We start from the raw sequence: 18,944 nt of genomic DNA on the forward strand, positions 1-18,944 counted from the left end.
TGGCACATTCGTAACAGGGGAAAGGATTGGAGGATTCATTTAGATTGGGGAGAGGTGTCAATATTGAGAACAGCAACATGGTATAAAATTATTAAACTTATAGAACTGACATAAAAGTTATAAAATAATTTCATCGTGGATAAAAGCTTGATATTATGGTTCGGTAAGAAAATAATAGAAGCTATATGCATGTTATGGAAAATAACAATTTAAATGGAGTAGTGGAGGAAAGAGAAAGAAAGTAAGGAAACCACTAAGTAGGCATGGAAGTTAATAAGCCCATTAAAGAAGTAGCCAAGTATTGGATTTATTTCCAGAGGGATATAATTAAAAGCAGAGAAGTTATGTCATATTTCTTTAAAATCTCTTATTAGAGTCTAAGGAATTATATTGAAACTACCTAAAATGCTAAAAGGGTTATTTCTGCCTATGTTTTAGAATATATATATTCTCAGGCTCTGTTAAAACCCTCCAAAATAAAGAAATTAATGAGATGAAATCACGTATTAATCAAAATTTCATTGATGTAGAACATATACAAGTTCTATGTCATTTATTCATGGGAAGTGGGTATTGCTAACAAGATTTGCATTTATCCTCTGGAGACAACAGTGCAGGCCATCTCAAGGTAACAAATAGAGTCCATTTTTGCAGATGTCCTTGCGTCAATTTTTTTCATAAGTTGAAAAATACACAGAAATCACTGAACGTGGTAACCATTCCTCTACAATATTGTAATAAATTGCATTAAAAACACACATAAGGCTGAGAAGAAGATTGTGAGAAGTTGAGAGCAAGGAAAAACTAGTTCTGCCATTCATGGGAATAAGCATATGTACATGCATTGGACTTTTGACATGAATAATATTATGGGAGTTCAAACATGAGGAAATCTGCAGATGCTGGAAATTCAAGCAAGACGCACAAAAAGCTGGTGGAATGCAGCAGGCCAGACAGCATCTATAGGAAGAAGTACAGTTGACATTCCAGGGCGAGACCCTTCGTCAGGAATCTTATGGGAGTTCAGATATGTATCAATGGCCATAAGTAAGGCATTCATAACCCAGGGACAGTATATGGTGAACTCCCTTCTCGAACTAGTGCAATTCTTTTGTTGAAGGCACTCCCACACTGTTACATCAATGAATCTGAAGCTGTTACATCAATCAATCCACTATGTTACCCCAATAATAATGAAGGGCTTGAAAATATTTTCTTGCTGGGATGGTGTGTGATTTGAAGGGGAACTTGGAGATGATGTTCGGCTCATGTAACTCATATCCCTGTCCTCCTAGGTGGTAAGGACCAAAGATATGGGGTGTGCTATTAAAGAAGTCTTGATGAGGTTCTGTGATGTACTTAACAGATAGTAGAGCAGCAAAAGTTTATGATGATGAATTAGGCACAATCAAATGAACTAGATGGTATAAATCTGCTTGAGTGTTGTTGGAACTTCAATCATCCTGAAGGGTATTCTATTACACTCTCAATTTATGCCTTTTGGATGTCAATAAATCTTTGAAGAGTAAGGAGGCAGGTCACTCAGTGCAGGAAATCTAACCTTTAACCTGTTTTAGCAACCATGGCATTTACATCTAGTTAAGCTTTTATTCATTTGTAACTGCCAATCAGCCCCACCCTTAAAGATGTTAATTGTTTGGGACTCAATCGTAATGTCAATGGGCGGTTGTTGGACTCTTGTTGGAGATGGCCTTTCCTGAGCACTTCTGTAGCAAAATTCTTTTCAAGTTTTGATTGCAATAGGCATAGACTGCTTTCTTATCTGAGGAATTGCAAATTAACTGAACACTGTGCAAACATCCCTGCTTCTGAAGTTCTGATGAAAAGGAAGGCTGATAAATCAACTGAGCTTGGATGCTCCTCTGATAAACTCCAAGAGCAATGACTGAAAGCTAAGATAATTGGCTTCTAAACTGCTCAAGTTTATTCCTTTGTACTAGATTGTACTCTAGACATTCCTCTTTGATTCCCAGTGACTTCATTTGGTAAGATCACCTTCATAATCCAATGATACTTAAGTATCAAGAGCAGTCAATTTCACTACCCCCAAGGAATTCTTTTCTCGTCTCTCCATCACTGGGCTAGGTTTTAATGGTAATTTAAACTAAACTGTAGTGACAACCCCAAATGCAAAATATCATTAAGTAGGTTAGTATTGAGTAACAGCAACTTAATAATAACCACCATTTTGTTAATAACTGACAGCAGACAGATGGGGTAGCGACTGACCCAGCTAGATTTGTCTTACTAGACCCAGCCAGGATGCTGTCAAAACCATAGCCTGCACAGCCTCAGTGGTATCAGTCACTTAATATTCTGTCCTCATTAATCAGGACTTCGGGTAGAATGGTGTATCAACTCAAAGTTCCATGTACTGATCACCCTTGTTCCCGATATTTCTCACATTCAAATAGAGACATTTTTGATCAATCCAACTAACTGCACTTCTGCCCTATCTACTGCCCTATCCTTCCTCATAGTCTCTCTACTCTCTGCATCTACCATTACCACAACAATTCGTCCTCTGGCCCATTACTCAGGTTTCTATTCCCTGGTAAACTAGCTTAAACCCTCCCCAACAGCTCTAGCAAACCCTACCCACAAGAAAATTGATGCCCCTTGAGATCGGGTGTAAACCATTCCTTTTGTACAGGTCATAACTGCCCCAGAAGAGATCCCAATGATCCACAAATTTGAAACCCTGTCCGCTACACCAATTCATCAGCCACAGAATCAACTGTTATGTCATCTTATTCTTACCTTCAGGGTGGATGACACAGGCACAATTCAGAAATAAATCTACCCTGAGGTCCTGCTTTTCTGCTCTCTCTGTATTCTCTCCTCAAGACCTCATCTGTTTTCCTACTTATGTTGTTGAACCAATATGTACCACAACTTCTGGCTGCTCACCATCCCCCATGAGAATGCTATGGATCTTATCTGAGATGTCCCTGACCCTGGCACCTAAGGGCAACAAACCATCTTGGAGTCTCTTCCAATTCCACACAATCTCCATTCTGTTCCCCTTACAACCAAAACCCCCATCACCTCTTTCTCCTCTCTTCTCCCCACTTCCCTTCTGAGCCACAGAGCCAAACTCAACGCCAAAGATCTGGCTGCTGTGGTTTTCACCTGGTAGGTCAACCCACACCCAACCAACAACAGTATCCAAAGAGGTATACTTATTATTGAGGAGAGTGGCCACAGGCAAGTATATGGGTACTTGGATAGACAGAGCCTGATAAGGGATAGTTATCATGGCTTTGAAGAAGGTAGGTTGTGTCTAACCAACCTTATCAGTTTTTATAAGGAGGGTACCAAGAAGGTTGATGAAGGGAAGGCAGTGAATGTTGTCTACATGGATTTTAGCAAGGCCTTTGACAAAGTCCCGCATGGGAGGCTGATCTAGAAGGTTAAGTTGCTTACATTCAGGATAGCATAGCTAATTAGATTCAAATTGGGTCCTGGGTCCTGATGAAGGGTTTTGGCCTGAAACGACGAATGTTTACTCTTTTGCGTAGATGCTGCCTGGCCTGCTGAGTTTCTCCAGCATTTTATGTGTGTTAATTGGATTCAAAATTGGCTTAGCAGGAGAAGCCAGAGAGTGGTATGGATGGCTGCCTCTCTGACTGGAGGCCTGTGCTGCAGAGATAGGTGTTGATCCATTGTTGTTTGTCATCTGCATTAGTGATATGGATGATAATGTGATGAACTGGACCAGCAAGTTTGCAGATGACACCATGACTGAGGGTCTGATGGACAGTGAGGAGGGTTATCAAAAACCTTGTAGTGGGATCTGGACCAGTGGAAAGATGGGCTAAAAAATGGCAGATGGAATTTAATGCAGACAATTATATGCTGTTGCACCAGAGTAGGATTTACACAGTGAACAGTAGGACACTTTGGCGTGCAGTAGAATAAAGGGATATGTGAATACAGATTGATGATTCCTTGAAAGTGGCATTAGAGTTAAAGCAGTAAAGAGCTTTTGGCACATTGGCCTTCATAAATCAGAGTACTGAATACAGGATTTGGGATGTCATGCTGAAATTGTATAAGATGTTGTTGAGGCCAATTTGGAGTATTGTGTGCAGCTTTGGTCACCTACCTGCAGGGAAGATATAAATAAGATTGAAAGTGTAGAGAAAATTTACTTGGATGTTGCTGGGACTTGAGGACCTGCGTTACAGGGAAAAGTTGAATAGATTAGGACTTTATTCCCTGGAGCATAGGAGAATGAGGGGAGATTTGGTAGAGGTTATACAAAATTATGTGCAGTATACATAGGGTAAATGTTTTTTGCACTGAGGTTTAATGAGATTATAACTAGAGGTCATGGGTTAAGGGTGAAAGATGAAATATTTAAGAGGAACCTGAAAAGGAACTTCTTCACTGTAAGGGTATTGCAAGTATGGACAGCAGAAGTGAATATGGGTTCAAATGTAACATTTAAGAGACATTTGGTTAAATACATGGATAGGAGGGGTATGAAGGGCTGTGGTCCAGGTGTGGGATAATGGGACCTCGGCACAGACTAGATGTTCCAAAAGGCCTGTTTCTGTGCTGGTACTCAATGACTGTATCTGATTAATCATGTTCAGTTCTAATCTGTCTTTAAATTACTTTGTATTCTAAGGCGGCAGTTCCACAGGTATGTCATGCATGTTACATGATGCTGCAACGCAATTTGAATGCAAATTCTGGAAAAGAATGCAAGGTAATTTGATGCATGCTCTTGTAAGCACTTAGAGATTGAGAGAAGACTTAAGTGCTGTTTCACAAATGACCTCGGCAATGAAAAAAAATTAAGATGGTATTCAGAGACATTGTGACTACATTTAATAGGCAACCAAAGGAAATGCCTGACAATCAGATGAATAATTGTGGAATCAACACATTAAACCAGATACAAGTGCTGGTATGAGTGTGGATCTGGAAGACGGGCAGGATGAATTTGCCAGGCTGCAGGCATTTTCTGCCACATGGGAACTTAATTCACAGCCACATTTGTACTTGTGGCCCATTTGGGTTACAAACAGTTCTCATAAAGGAAACCATGTTGTAGCCTACGGACAACCTGTAACTGTATCTCTGCTTTAAAGGCAAACAATTTTTAGTGTTTTAACAAGTTACAGTAAATTAAAGTTCAAAGAAAATAGGAAATTCTGCAGACAAGCTGCCATCTTGGGAAAAAAAGGCAAATTAATAAATTTGCTATGAACTCTTCAATGGAATTTTAAAATTTCCTTCTCACAGGTGCTGACCAGCTAAATGCTCTTCTTTCTGAAGAACATTGGTGCTAACATTGGTGTGAAAAGTGCTAGTCTTTGGCTCGAGAGTCTTTGGCGAGGAGGCTGAGGGAGGAGACTACGCCAGGCACAATTGGAGAGGGTGAAGACATGACCGCTAAGCTGATTCAGTGTGCTACATGCATGATGTGGGAGGTCAGGGACACTGATGGTGCCCCCGGCTGCTACAGCTGTGGAAAGTGTGTCCAGATTCAGCTTCTGAAGGAGCATGTTGCAGCACTGAAGAAAGAACTGGATGACCTCAGGTGTATCCGCAAAAACGAAAGTTTTCTGGACAGGACCTACAGTGAGGTTGTTACACCGAGGATACCGGAAGAGAGAAAGGGGGCAACGATGAGGAAGGAAAGGATGCTTGAAGTACAGGAGACACCAGGGGATGTACCTCTCGTGAACAGGTTCACCCTCTTGAAAGCTGTCAGGACAGAAGATACTGCCAGTCTGAGAGGTGGACAGGTCTGCGAGCCGAACATTGGTGCAGAAGCAGAGCTGAGGAGTCAGACATCAGGAAGAGCCGTGGTAGTAGGGGACTCCATAGTAAGAGGTACGGAAGGGGGTTTCTGCAGCAACAGGCCAGATTTGAGGATGGTGTGGTGCCTCCTGGTGCTAGGATCCAGGACATCACGGACCGATTGCAGGGAATCCTCAAGGGTGAAGGTGAACAGCTGGAAGTGGTAGTGCATGTCGGCACAAATGACATCGGGAAGAAGAGGAAGGAAATTCTGCAGTGGGACTTCAGAGAACTCGGAAGAAGGCTGAAAAGCAGGACTTCCAGGGTGGTTATCTCTGGTTTGCTTCCACTTCCTCATGCTGGAGAGGGCAGGAACAGGGAGATAATGGATCTGAATATGTGGCTAAGGAACTGGTGCAGGAAGCAAGAATTTACATTCTTGGACCACTGGGATCTGTTTTGGGGTAGGGATGAATTGTACAAAAGGGACGGGTTGCACCTTAATAGGTGGGGGACCAGCATTCTGGCAGACAGGTTTGCCACTGCAACACGGATGTGTTTAAACTAAGTAGTGGGGGGGGAGGGGATGAACTGGAAATATAAGGATGGAGTTAAAGGGAAAGTGAAAATAAGAAAAGTTAAAAAGGACAACAGAATCAATGGAGTAGAAAGCTCAAGAAGAGATCATACATTATGGCCAAGTGAAATAGGAATTGATATGAAAGGAGAGGGGAGTAACGAATTAAAAGTATTATATATGAATGCATGAAGTATAAGGAATAAAGTAGATGAGCTCGAGGCTCAGTTGGAAATTGGCAAGTACGATGTTGTGGGAATAACAGAGACATGGCTTCAAGCGGACAGGGCCTGGGAAATGAATATTCAAGGATATACATCTTATCGAAAGGACAGACTGACTGGCAGAGGGGGTCGGGTGGCTCTGTTGGTGAGGAATGATATTCAGTCCCTTGCGAGGGGGGACATAGAATCAGGGGATGTAGAGTCAGTATGGATAGAACTGAGAAATTCTAAAGGTAGAAAGACCCTAATGGGAGTTACCTACAGGCCCCCAAACAGCAGTCTGGATGTAGGGTGTAAGTTGAATGAAGAGTTAAAATTGGCATGTCACAAAGGTAATGATACAGTTGTCATGGGGGATTTCAACATGCAGGTAGACTGGGAGAATCAGAATGGTACTGGACCCCAAGAAAGGGAGTTTGTGGAGTGCCTCTGAGATGGATTCTTAGAACAGCTTGTACTGGAGCCTACCAGGGAGAAGGCAATTCTAGATTTAGTGTTGTGCAATGAACCAGATTTGATCAGGGACCTCGAGGTAAAGGAACCATTAGGAGGTAGTGACCATAATATGATATGTTTTAACCTACAATTTGAGAAGGAGAAGGGAAAATTGGATGTGTCAGTATTACAGTTGAACAAAGGGAACTATGGAGCTATGAGGGAGGAGCTGGCCAAAGTTCAATGGATCAATACCCTAGCAGGGAACACAGTGGAACAACAATGGCAGGTATTTCTGGGAATAATGCAGAAGGTGCAGGATCGGTTCGTTGCAAAGAGGAAGAAGGATCCCAAGGGGAATAAGGGGCGGCCATGGCTGACGAGGGAAGTAAAGGGAAGTATACAAATAAAAGAGAAGAAGTATAACATAGCAAGGATGAGCGGGAAACCAGAAGACTTTTAAAGAGCAACAGAAGATAACAAAAACGGCAATACACCAAGAAAAAATGAGGTACGAAGGTAAACTAGCCAAGAATATAAAGGAGGATAGTAAAAGCTTCTTTAGGTATGTGAATAGCAAAAAAATAGTTAAGACCAAAATTGGGCCATTGAAAACAGAAACGGGTGAATTTATTATGGGGAACAAGGAAATGGCAGATGAGTTGAACAGGTACTTTGGATCTGTCTTCACTAGGGAAGACACAAACAATCTCCCAGATGTAATAGTGGCCAAAGGAACTAGGGTAAAGGATGAACTGAAGGAAATTTATATTAGGCAAGAAACAGTGTTGGATAGACTGTTGAGTCTGAAAGCTGATAAGTCCCCAGGACCTGATGGTCTGAATCCCAGGGTACTTAAAGAGGTGGCTCTAGAAATCGTGGACGCATTGGTAATCATTTTCCAATGTTCTATAGATTCAGGAACAGTTCCTGCTGATTGCAGGGTGGCTAATGTTGTCCCACTTTTCAAGAAAGGAGGGAGAGAGAAAACAGGGAATTATAGACCGGTTAGCCTGACGTCAGTGGTGGGAAAGGTGCTGGAGTCAATTATAAAAGAGGAAATGATAGCAGTAGAAGGATCAGTCCGAGTCAGCACGGATTTATGAAGGGAAAATCATGCTTGACTAATCTTCTGGAGTTTTTTGAGGATGTAACTATGAAAATGGACAAGGAAGAGCCAGTGGATGTAGTGTACCTGGGCTTCCAGAAAGCTTTTGATAAAGTCCCACATAGGAGACTAGTGGGCAAAATTAGGGCACATGGTATTGGGGACAGAGTACTGACATGGTTTGAAAATTGGCTGCCTGACAGGAAACAAAAAGTAGCGATTAATGTGTCCCTTTCGGAATGGCAGGCTGTGACCAGTGGGGTACCGCAAGGTTCAGTGCTGGGACTGCAGCTGTTTACAATATACATTAATGATTTAGATGAAGGGATTAAAAGTAACATTAGCAAATTTGCTGATGACACAAAGCTGGGTGGCAGTGTGAAATGTCAGGAGGATGTTATGAGAATGCAGGGTGACTTTGACAGGTTGGGTGAGTGGGTAAATGTATGGCAGATGCAGTTTAATGTGGATAAATGTGAGGTTATCCAGTTTGGTGGCAAGAACAGGAAGGCAGATTACTATCTAAATGGAGTCAAGTTAGGAAAAGGGGAAGTACAATGAGATCTAGGTGTTTTTGTACATCAGTCAATGAAAGCAAGCATGCAGGTACAGCAGGCAGTGAAGAAAGCTAATGGCATGCTGGCCTTTATAACAAGAGGAATTGAGTATGGGAGTAAAGAGGTCCTTCTGCAGCTGTACAGGGCCCTGGTGAGACCCCACCTGGAGTATTGTGTGCAGTTTTGGTCTCCAAATTTGAGGAAGGACATTCTTGCTATTGAGGGAGTGCAGCGTAGGTTCACAAGGTTAATTCCCGGAATGGCGGGACTGTCATATGTTGAAAGATTGGAGCAACTGGGCTTGTATACACTGCAATTTAGAAGGATGAGAGGGGATCTGATTGAAACATGTAAGATTATTAAGGGATTGGACACGCTGGAGGCAGGAAGCATGTTCCCGCTGATGGGTGAGTCCAGAACTAGAGGCCACAGTTTAAGAATAATGGGTAGGCCATTTAGAACAGAGATGCGGAAAAACTTTTTCACCCAGAGAGTGGTGGATATGTGGAATGCTCTGCCCCAGAAGGCAGTGGAGGCCAAGTCTCTGGATGCATTCAAGAGAGAGTTAGATAGAGCTCTTATAGATAGCGGGGTCAAAGGATATGGGGAGAGGGCAGGAACGGGGTACTGATTGTGTACGATCAGCCATGATCACAGTGAATGGCGGTGCTGGCTAGAAGGGCCAAATGGCCTACTCCTGCACCTACTGTCTATTGTCTATAAGATTTATGTCTATTTATATCATGGAGCAAAGATTGTCATAAGAACAAAGTAACAACTCTGAATAACCCAGTACTGGCAGCAACTTTATTAACCAACTTAACATATTCATATACTGCATTTTGGGTGATTCATTAAAATTAAGATTTACAAATGTCTCATAGTTCCATGTTAGGCAGGTGTGAACATTTCCTCTCTGATTTTTAAGCTCAGTAAACCACCCCAACCACCCTACAAGTGAAACAACTTTCTAAGTCAAAAACAAACCTTCATAAGTCTTGTTGATTGTTGTATACACTGAGGATTAAATGATGCTGGTGCTGTCCCCTCTGGCATCTTGGAATGTGTCCAAGATACAAGTGTCACAGACTGCAGTGACCTTTCCAAAAATGGCAGTTCTGTGCTTGCCCTGAAGACTTGCAACAGATCACCTGTCAGGACCAATCACTGTTGATCTTTTTGATCACTTTGAGCCTGTTTCTCACCTATTAGGGTACAAGACCAGCACCAAAATGGACACCATTATTTTTCCACAGATGTTTGTTAACTAACAAATTTACAAATCACCTTACCCACCACTTTAAACAACAGCTGTGTTTTAATTCCTGAAAACAATCTTATTTCCCAATCTCATTTACAAGCACTTATGCAGACTGAAAAGAAACTGGGGCCTAAAACCTTCTCTTTTATTACCAGGTGGAGATAATTTGCCCAGTCTAATATCCTTGGTGAATGGTTTATTTATCTCATTTTAATGCCCCTAATGTTTGTTTATTTACATGTAATGATACATCACATTCCAGGAAAACATATTCATAAAGCCAAATTAAGAAGAGATTTAATTGAGTTTCATCCATAAGTAGTAAACATTAATCGTCCTAAAGTTGAAGCTGCACTAATTTCTGCTTATGGCTAATTGATGCATTTATAGCCAGGAGAGACATGAAGGTGTTAAGTAGTTGACAATCTTTCCTAGCTCTGGAAATAAGCTCTCAGAAAACTGCAACTGTTACTGGCCAGCAATTCGATGTTAATTGAAATGATCTTCTGAGCATAAGACACTCAAAAGAAGACACAGTAGTCAGCAGAATTCAGGCTTGAGAGCTTAGGTCAAGCATTAGCCTCACATTAATGGATTATAATTAATTTCACAAAGTCAGATCATAGCATCACCACTTTCATCAGACGTTGCAGCCCCATCAAAGTGTACAGCATTCACTCCTATCGCACACTGCTCTATCTGATCTTGGTGGCTTTTGCATTGTTGGCACATTGTTGGTTATATGCGCAATGTGCAGAAGCTTGTCTCTCGAGAATTGGCTGTGTAATAAGTATCTGAAGGGAAGCTACGCAGTGTTCTTACAAATTAATTTGGATGCTGTAAAGTTAAGATTAGAAAACTATTAAGACGTCTTTAATTTATTCAGTCATGAACAGCCGACTTCTTAAAATGCTGAAAGGTGATTAAACACAAACTGAAATATCTTTCAATGATAACTCAAGCGGTGCTTTGGGAGAATCGTCAAAAGACATGGTTCATTTTTCACACAGAAATCCAGACATCGAATGCAACACACACACACACACACACACACACACACACACACACACACACACACACACACACACACACACACACACACACACACACACACACACACACACACACACACACACACACACACACACACACACACACACACACACACACACACACCCCCCCCCCCCCCCCCACACCCAGGGTTTAAATACAAGAAATGAGAGATTAAGAAGATGTCATTGTAAGATATAGGAACAGGATCGGCACCTCTTGACCTTTTGAGCCGGGTCTACCATGCAATAAGATTATAACCAACTTGTTATGTCTTCTGCTGATGTGCACTACTAATTTTCTTATGGTAAGTTAAGAAATAGTGACATTAATGTAACCTGTTGAATATTATTTTTTATTGTTAAAGTACACCTATATATTCACTCTGGTAATGGCAAAATAGCTACCTGTGCCTTTAAGAGAAAATGGTGATGTTATTATAGAAACATAGAAAATAGGTGCAGGAGTAGGCCATTCGGCCCTTCGAGCCTGCACTGCCATTCAGTATGATCATGGCTGATCATCCAACTCAGAACCCTGTACCTGCTTTCTCTCCATACCCCCTGATCCCTTTAGCCACAAGGGCCATATCTAACATTGAGAGCTTTGAGCTGCTTTTCCCATGTATGGTAATGAAAGATGAGTAATATTTGATACTATCCAGGTAAATTTATTTATACTTGTTTGCAAATCTAGAATATCAGAAATTTGACATGTTTTACATGTGGATGCTTTAGATTTCCACAAAGCTATTGGCGCAGGATAGCGTGGTTTTGCAAAGTTCCTTATCGGCCTAGTAGGTTAGTCTTTCTAGTGATTTTAACTACAAGGCAATATATTGTAAAAGTTTTTGTATAAGTTTATTTTTGTTCTACTTTATTAAGTACATGATTAATTGGGACTGGAAATGGTGTGTTTACAAGTTAACAACTCTCCTGCTACCAAACATGATGCAATGTATGCTGCCAAAGGTTAACGCCTCCACTGCAAGAAGAAGCTATCAAACTATTGGGCGCTGCACTAGAAGATCTGCTCTCCAGTCCAAGTTCAGTCAAGCTGTTTGCATGGCTCTGGACTGTACTGTTGGCAAGCCTTTAATGGTGCCACACACTCCAATGATCTCCTTTCCAGCGGATTAGCAGGTCAGCTTATGTTCCATTTTACAGGAGTGGCAGTGCTTTCATGGACTAAGATTTCCTGGACTACATCAAACTTTATGTCTCATCACACATAGTATACCCCTCTGCTGGACAGTTTGCACAGATTGCTGCCATTCATAGGTGTAGCTAAAGCCAGGCCAGCAGCCTAGAACTAGTTCAGGTCACCCTTCACGGTTTTCTCCTCCACTCCAAATCAGCAGCTATTTACCTGTTTGGCTCCAGCTAGTGGGGAGCAATCTGTTGAAAAGACAAAAGAAAAAAAAAAGGATGAAATGAATCTACGAGTATGTGCACACTATGACTGTATGTATTGGCATTCGCTTGCAGATGAAAAAAGGGAATGTTTGCAGGTTGATTGCTTGGTTCGACATTGCATGATTTGCACACTGAGTTGGTCAGGGACAGAGCGATTGCAAAAAGGTGGCTTGCCATTGTAGCAAGTGGAAAGTGTCACTGTGGGATCAGAAATAACTGTCCATATCTACAATTAAGGCAGTGGAAAGCAATTAAGAACCTGTTTTTTAAACGGGTTGGAATGTTGTTTCTCGCTTCCATGGTTTGCATGATTTGTGCTTTTTTTTCCTTTGCCCGCACATCAGGTGTATGTCATCATTGTACTTATTTATTTTTAATTGAGTTCTTTCAGGTTTCTAGCTTTGTGGCTGGCTGTAAGCAAACAAGGCTGCAAATTTATTCATTCCTTGATAATAAATGTACTTCGAAATTTGAAATTTTGATGTGAAACCAGCTCCAATGTAATGAAGAAGAGTGACTTTGAGATGACTGCCTAACTATGAAGTTTAAAAAAACACAGTTCACGCCTTTGTTTTTCTGAGATGTCCTGTCCATTGCTTCTCATTTTGATAAAAAGGAAGACTTCAGAATTTGTTGCCATCTAATTGAAAAATGGCACAGAAGATGAGTCCCTCACACCAACTCTGATCTACTCACAATCTCACTGGTTTATGTAGTTTTCTAATCAATAATAAGTGCCATGTAGTTTTTATTATGTAGTTTTTAACCATGTAGTTTCTGAATATCTTGGGGAAATGGCAAAATTTGGACAAAAATCAGATGGTAATTGCCAGGAAGGATTGAAATTGCTCACCAGGGCTGCTCCTGTTAGCTTGTTAAGCTCTCTCCTGCACTACAAATGAACACCTAGAGTTATGGAGATAGCATTCGCTGCCAGAGTTACTTCTTCATATAGTGTGCTTCCTGGATTTTTACGTAACCAGCTCCAGTTCTCGGATTTGCTCTCTTGACTTCACTTGCAGCATACCTTAGACACATTTTAAATCTTTTTTTTTAATTATTCTTCACTTTGCTAGATATGTAAATCATGATCAAAGATTGATTTACATAAAGAGGAAATAATAAAATATTTAAAAGATATGAAACATACAGCAAATAAATCACACATAGGTCTGTGTGAATTTTCTTTAATTGTAATAGGCATTCTTTTATAAAATCCATTCTGCTTACTGCTCAATCTTTAAGGAATAATTTGAAACATTTTTCTCATAATCTACTTGGAATGTGTTGCAATTTGAAGTTGCTAATCTCATGCTAAAATCTAAATTTATTGCATGAATTCTATTTATCTTAATAATGTACAGATATATCACAAATTTACAACTAATGACTTTCTATCTGCATCACACTTAATTGGTTTCTAAAGAAAATTGCTTCCCGGCTCTAAGTGTGGCTATTAGCATTTAATATAACTGTAAAATGCCCCAGCTACCTGCCCAGTATTCATGTTATGTTTTGATCATTTTCTTTTATTGATGATTTACAACTAAATGACATTCACTATCATGACATAGTCATATTTGTTATTCCATGAAAATCCCAAGTCCGGTTCTGTGATTGAGGTAACTGATCTACATTGTTTTTGAGGTGATGCAAGGACTGGAGGATTTGAATTGGAAGGAGAGACTGGATTGACTGGAGGGTAGAGACTGAAGGGTGACATTATTGAGCTAAATGAAATTACAAGAGACATAGATAAGGTCCACAGTCTTTTCCCCAGACTAGGGGAAGACTAGAAGGCAGAGGTTTAAAATGAAAGGGGAAAAGTTTAAAAGTGATCCTGAAGAGCAACTTTTTTGGGAATAAGATGCCAGAGATGGTGGTAGTTAGTCACTGGATAACAAAACGTTTTTCAAAAATGTTGCTTCCGCAGAATATTTCTTTTGTTTAGGAAACACTGCTTGAAACTGAACACAAATATAATTTCAGACTACTTGTATCATGCAGGAATTTGGAGAAACAAGAAATTAACTTTTATTGAATATAATGTGTTTAATTGCATAACAGTGCTATCACTTTTCAACTAAGGGAAGAATTTTTGTTGATGATTTTCATTTGCACTCTGTCTGAGGCTTCTCGCTTAAGTATCCAACAATAAAAAGCTAGCATTGATGGATTCCATTTGTCCTGATACTGTTTCTCCGTGACCACAATGTCCTGATGAAACCTTTCACCATGCTCGTTACTGGCATCACCAAATTTGGCAGGGAAGAAGTCTAAATGGGAATGCAGAAAATGAAGCTTTAGTGACACGTTGCATTTCATGGCTTTGTATGCTTGAAGCATGTCATCAATCAGCTGCACGTAGTTTGTTGCCAAGAGCATTTTCAACAACAGCCTTGAATGCCTTCCATGTGATTTTCTCCAGTCCCAACAGAAGTCCTTCAAATTGCCTGTCATTGATGACATGTGTGATTTGTGGACAACAAAAGTGACTTCCTTAATCTTGACATCAGTTATTCTGTCTTGAATTATGAATTGAAATAACAAACATAGATGATTTTTTTAAATAGTGCACAGCAGGCAAATTTCATGGTGATTTTCGTGATCAGCAGCCCACAATCTATAAGATGCACCCAAAAATATTCAGGAGGCATAATCTTTGTGATCCAGTGTTATAATGTTTAAAAGGTATGTGGATAGGAAATATTTATAGGATATGAGCCAAACATGGACAAATGGAACTAGCTCAATAGGTGCAAGTTGGACTGAAGGGGCTGTTTCCACATTGTATATCCCTATGACTCTAATGCTATAATTGCTCAAAGGGATAATTTGCCATTGGCCTGATTTTAAGAGGTAATGATTGCGAGCAGTTTTAATTCTTGCCTGTACAAATACAACTGTGTTAAGTATTATTTTATGGGTATCCAAAGAACACTTGGGTAGTTACTCTTCCTCAAAATCACACATGAAACTTGTCTGCCAGCTGTACAAACCTCAACCTGTAATTAACACACATATATTTGTTCTTATAATTTTGACCTAACAAAATAATAAAAGTAATGAAAAACTTAATCTGCTTCCCTGAATATCCCCAAAGATCAAACATTAGCATTGTAAACATTGACGGCAATCACTGTCACCTACGCTCAGTCAGTAATATCCTCAGTAGAAGTCTTGGATTTCAACATCTTCCATGTGCTGCTTTATAAATTTGCATGCCTTTGGATGAAATGTTACAACAAAAGCCACTGGAGATTTTAGGAGTCACTGGTGAGGAGGAGACTAGGTACAGTATCCTAGTAGGCATTTCACCCACAAATAAATTCTATAAAAGTGTCATTTATCTTATGTCGGTGAATCTGTAAAACGGATCCATTTATGCCAATGGAATAACATTTGAAGTCATTGAGTGGAAAGTAACAAGGCGCTGTAATAAAAATTCCTACTGGATAAACCCAAAATCAAAATATGACAAAATTTGTTACATAGGTATATTGATCTGTTTAGTATAAGTGAGTTTAAATAAATGGGTTAACATTGGATTCAAAACAGTAATGGGGGATTTTAATGTATATGCTTCACGGGTGAAAATTTTCTATTTTATAAAGTCCGCACTGGATAAAAAGTAAAATATTTCACTGTTGTGTGTAGACAGCTGGGAACTGCAGAAATCTATTCAATCAGAAAGATGCTTGACATTGCCTTAAAATAAGCACACTCAGGAACCAATTGTATTTCTAAGAAACAGCTCAATGCCATGAAACATGTTGAAAACAGGCAAGTAAGCAAAGATAAAAATAATGATGAGTTGGTAGTGAGAATACAATCTGATAAGAATGTAAGTCAACACTTAACACAACAGAATAATTTGATATGTACTGGCAGAGATATTTTAATGTATAGTAATTTATAGCACTAAAAACAAGGCTTTTCAGACCATCAAGTTCATGACAGCAAAGCATTGCCATACAGCCTAATCCTGTTTCCCAGGACTCGGAGGTTCTACTACATTAAGTGTTCTCTTTACACTACAAGTGATGAAGATTTCTGCCACTGTTACATTTTCAGGTGGTCAGTTTCAGATATTCAGTGCCCTCTAGATGAACAGAAGTCCTCAAAGACTTTTTACTTCTACTAGCTATCTTAAATACATTTCCCCAAATTCCTGATTTTGGATATAGGTCCATCATCAGATCTCTCTCAGTCTATAAAGACATTAAATACATATTTTCATCATAATTAAGCTTCAAGTTCTTGTAAACATCCTCATAAATTTCTCTGAAGCCTCTTTGGTGCTATCTTATTTTTCTTGGAGAAATGTGATCATTCCTCACTACAAAACTTTATAAATGCAACACAATGTTTCAAGCTCCTCCGCTGAATGTACGAAGGAGCTCCATGAATCAATTCCAATGAAAATGATAACAGCATGGTGTTTAAACAAAAAACCAGAACATATAGGAGCAGAATTCGGCCATTCAGCTCAGTGAGTCTGCTCCACCATTTCATCATGGCTTATCTATTTCCCCTCTCAACCCCATTCATCTGCCTTAAAGCTGAAGAGATTCGTGTCATGTCTTCCTTAGATTATGCAATCCCTAAATCGCTGCAGATAAAAGCAGATCAACATCCACCTGACTTTAACAGGATACCAAAGCCCACTTCTGTCCAGGTCACATCTGTCTGCATATATTATATCAAGTTATATCAACCCTAACCCTAAATGACTATATCAAAATTGCAATGCTGACTAACTGACCAGGCTAAGGATAGTTAGGTGATGTGAAAACATTTCAATATTAAATTTTAGAGCATTGTCTTATCTCATAATGCCAATAACAAAATTGTTCGATACTTTTACTAATAGAATTTACTTTTTGTTTCAAAGTTACAGATGACTGAAAAGCTACTCTTTACATTGTCTAATCTTAAAGTTGTGTCTCTCATATCCTCAAGATCTTCCAGTACATAATATAACTAATTTCAGTTCTGTACTATGGAGATGCATCAATCTGCTACCAAGGATCTAGACCTGCTCCAATTTGCCTACTACCATAAAAGGTCTACAGTGGACGCAATCCACCTGGCTCTCCACTTGGACTTGAACCACCTGGATAACAGCAATACCAATACCAAGCTGCTGTTTATTGATTACAGCTCAGCATACAACACCATCATCCCTTCAGTACTATTCAACAAGTTCCAGAACCTGGGCCTCTGTACCTCACTCTGCAACGGAATTCTTGACTTTCTAATCGGGTAGCCACAATCAGTGCAGATCGGTAGTAACATCTCCTCCTCGCTGACAAGCAACACGGGCACACCACAAGGATGCATGTTAGTGCACTGCTCTACTCACTCTACACTCACGACTGTGTGGCTATACACAGTTCAAATGCCATCTATAAATTTGCTGATGACACCACCGTGTCAAATAGTGACAAGGAGGAGTACAGGAGTTAGATACATCAGCTGGTTGAGTGGCGTCACAATAACCGTGCACTCGCCATCAGTAAGACCAAAGAATGGTCGTGGACTTCAGGGAGGGAAGGTCAAGAGAACATACACCAGTCCTCAGTGAGGGTTCAGCAGTGCAAAGGGTGAGGAGCCTCAGATTCCTGGGTGTCAATAGCCTGGGCCCCACGTATTGATTCAATTATAAAGAATGCATGACAGCGGCTAAACTTCATTAAGAACTTGAGATTTGGTATGTCACAGAATACTCTAACAAATTTCTACAGGTGTACAGTGGTCAAAGTTCAAAGTAAATTTATGATCGAAGTACATATATGTCATCATATACAACCCTGAGATTCATGTTCTTGTGGGCATACTCAATAAATTCAATAACCATAATCGAGTCACTTAAACTCCTTGCCAACTGAGCATACAACCACTATGCATAAAACAACAAACTCTGCAAACACAGGGAAGAAAAATATAATAATAACAATAAATAGGCAATAAGTATCAAGAACATCAGATGAACAGTCCTCAAAAATGAGTCCATAGGTCCTGCGAACAATTCAGTGATGGGGCATGTGAAGTTCTTTGAAGTTGTCCCCTTTTGGATCAAGAGCCTGATTGTTCAGGAGTAATAACTGCTCCTGAACTTAGAGGTGTGAATCCAAAGGCTCCTGTACCTTCTTCCTAATGGTAGCAATGATAAGAAAGAGAACATAACCTGGGTGGTGGGAGTCCCTGATGATGGAAACTGTTTTCCTGCAATAACGTTCCATGTGGATGTGTTCAATGGAGGGGAAGGCTTTACCTGTGATGGACAGGGCTGTATCTAGTACTTTTTGTAGCATTTTCCGTTAAAAGTCATTGGTGTTTGCATACTAAACTCTAATGCATGCAGACAATATACTCTCCAGCATCTATGCTGGAGAACATGGATCTATGTAAGTTTCTCCAGGTTTTAAGATGTCATGCCAAATCTTCGCAAACTCCTAAGGAAGTAGAAGTGCTGTCATGCTGGGCCCAGGGCAGATCCTCTGAAATGATAACACTGAGGTATTTAAAGTTGCTGA

General features: G+C 40.1%; 1 protein-coding gene across 4 annotated transcripts in view; it reads right to left on the reverse strand.

Moving 5' to 3' along the window:
- The window catches only part of LOC140741864 (chemokine-like protein TAFA-4), a 316,916-nt gene that overhangs the window by 73,863 nt on the left and 224,109 nt on the right, over nucleotides 1-18,944 (reverse strand). The window contains exon 6 of one of the 4 annotated variants that reach the window (XM_073072354.1): nucleotides 11,865-12,387. The exons of the other annotated variants lie outside the window; for them this stretch is intronic. Coding sequence (XP_072928455.1) covers nucleotides 12,373-12,387 — 15 coding nt within the window. The 3' untranslated portion in view covers nucleotides 11,865-12,372. Of the gene's footprint in view, nucleotides 1-11,864; nucleotides 12,388-18,944 lie in introns of those variants that run through there. 4 annotated transcript variants of the gene reach the window in all.

The sequence above is a fragment of the Hemitrygon akajei genome, chromosome 19 (genome assembly GCF_048418815.1).
Source record: "Hemitrygon akajei chromosome 19, sHemAka1.3, whole genome shotgun sequence".
NCBI lineage: Eukaryota > Metazoa > Chordata > Chondrichthyes > Myliobatiformes > Dasyatidae > Hemitrygon > Hemitrygon akajei.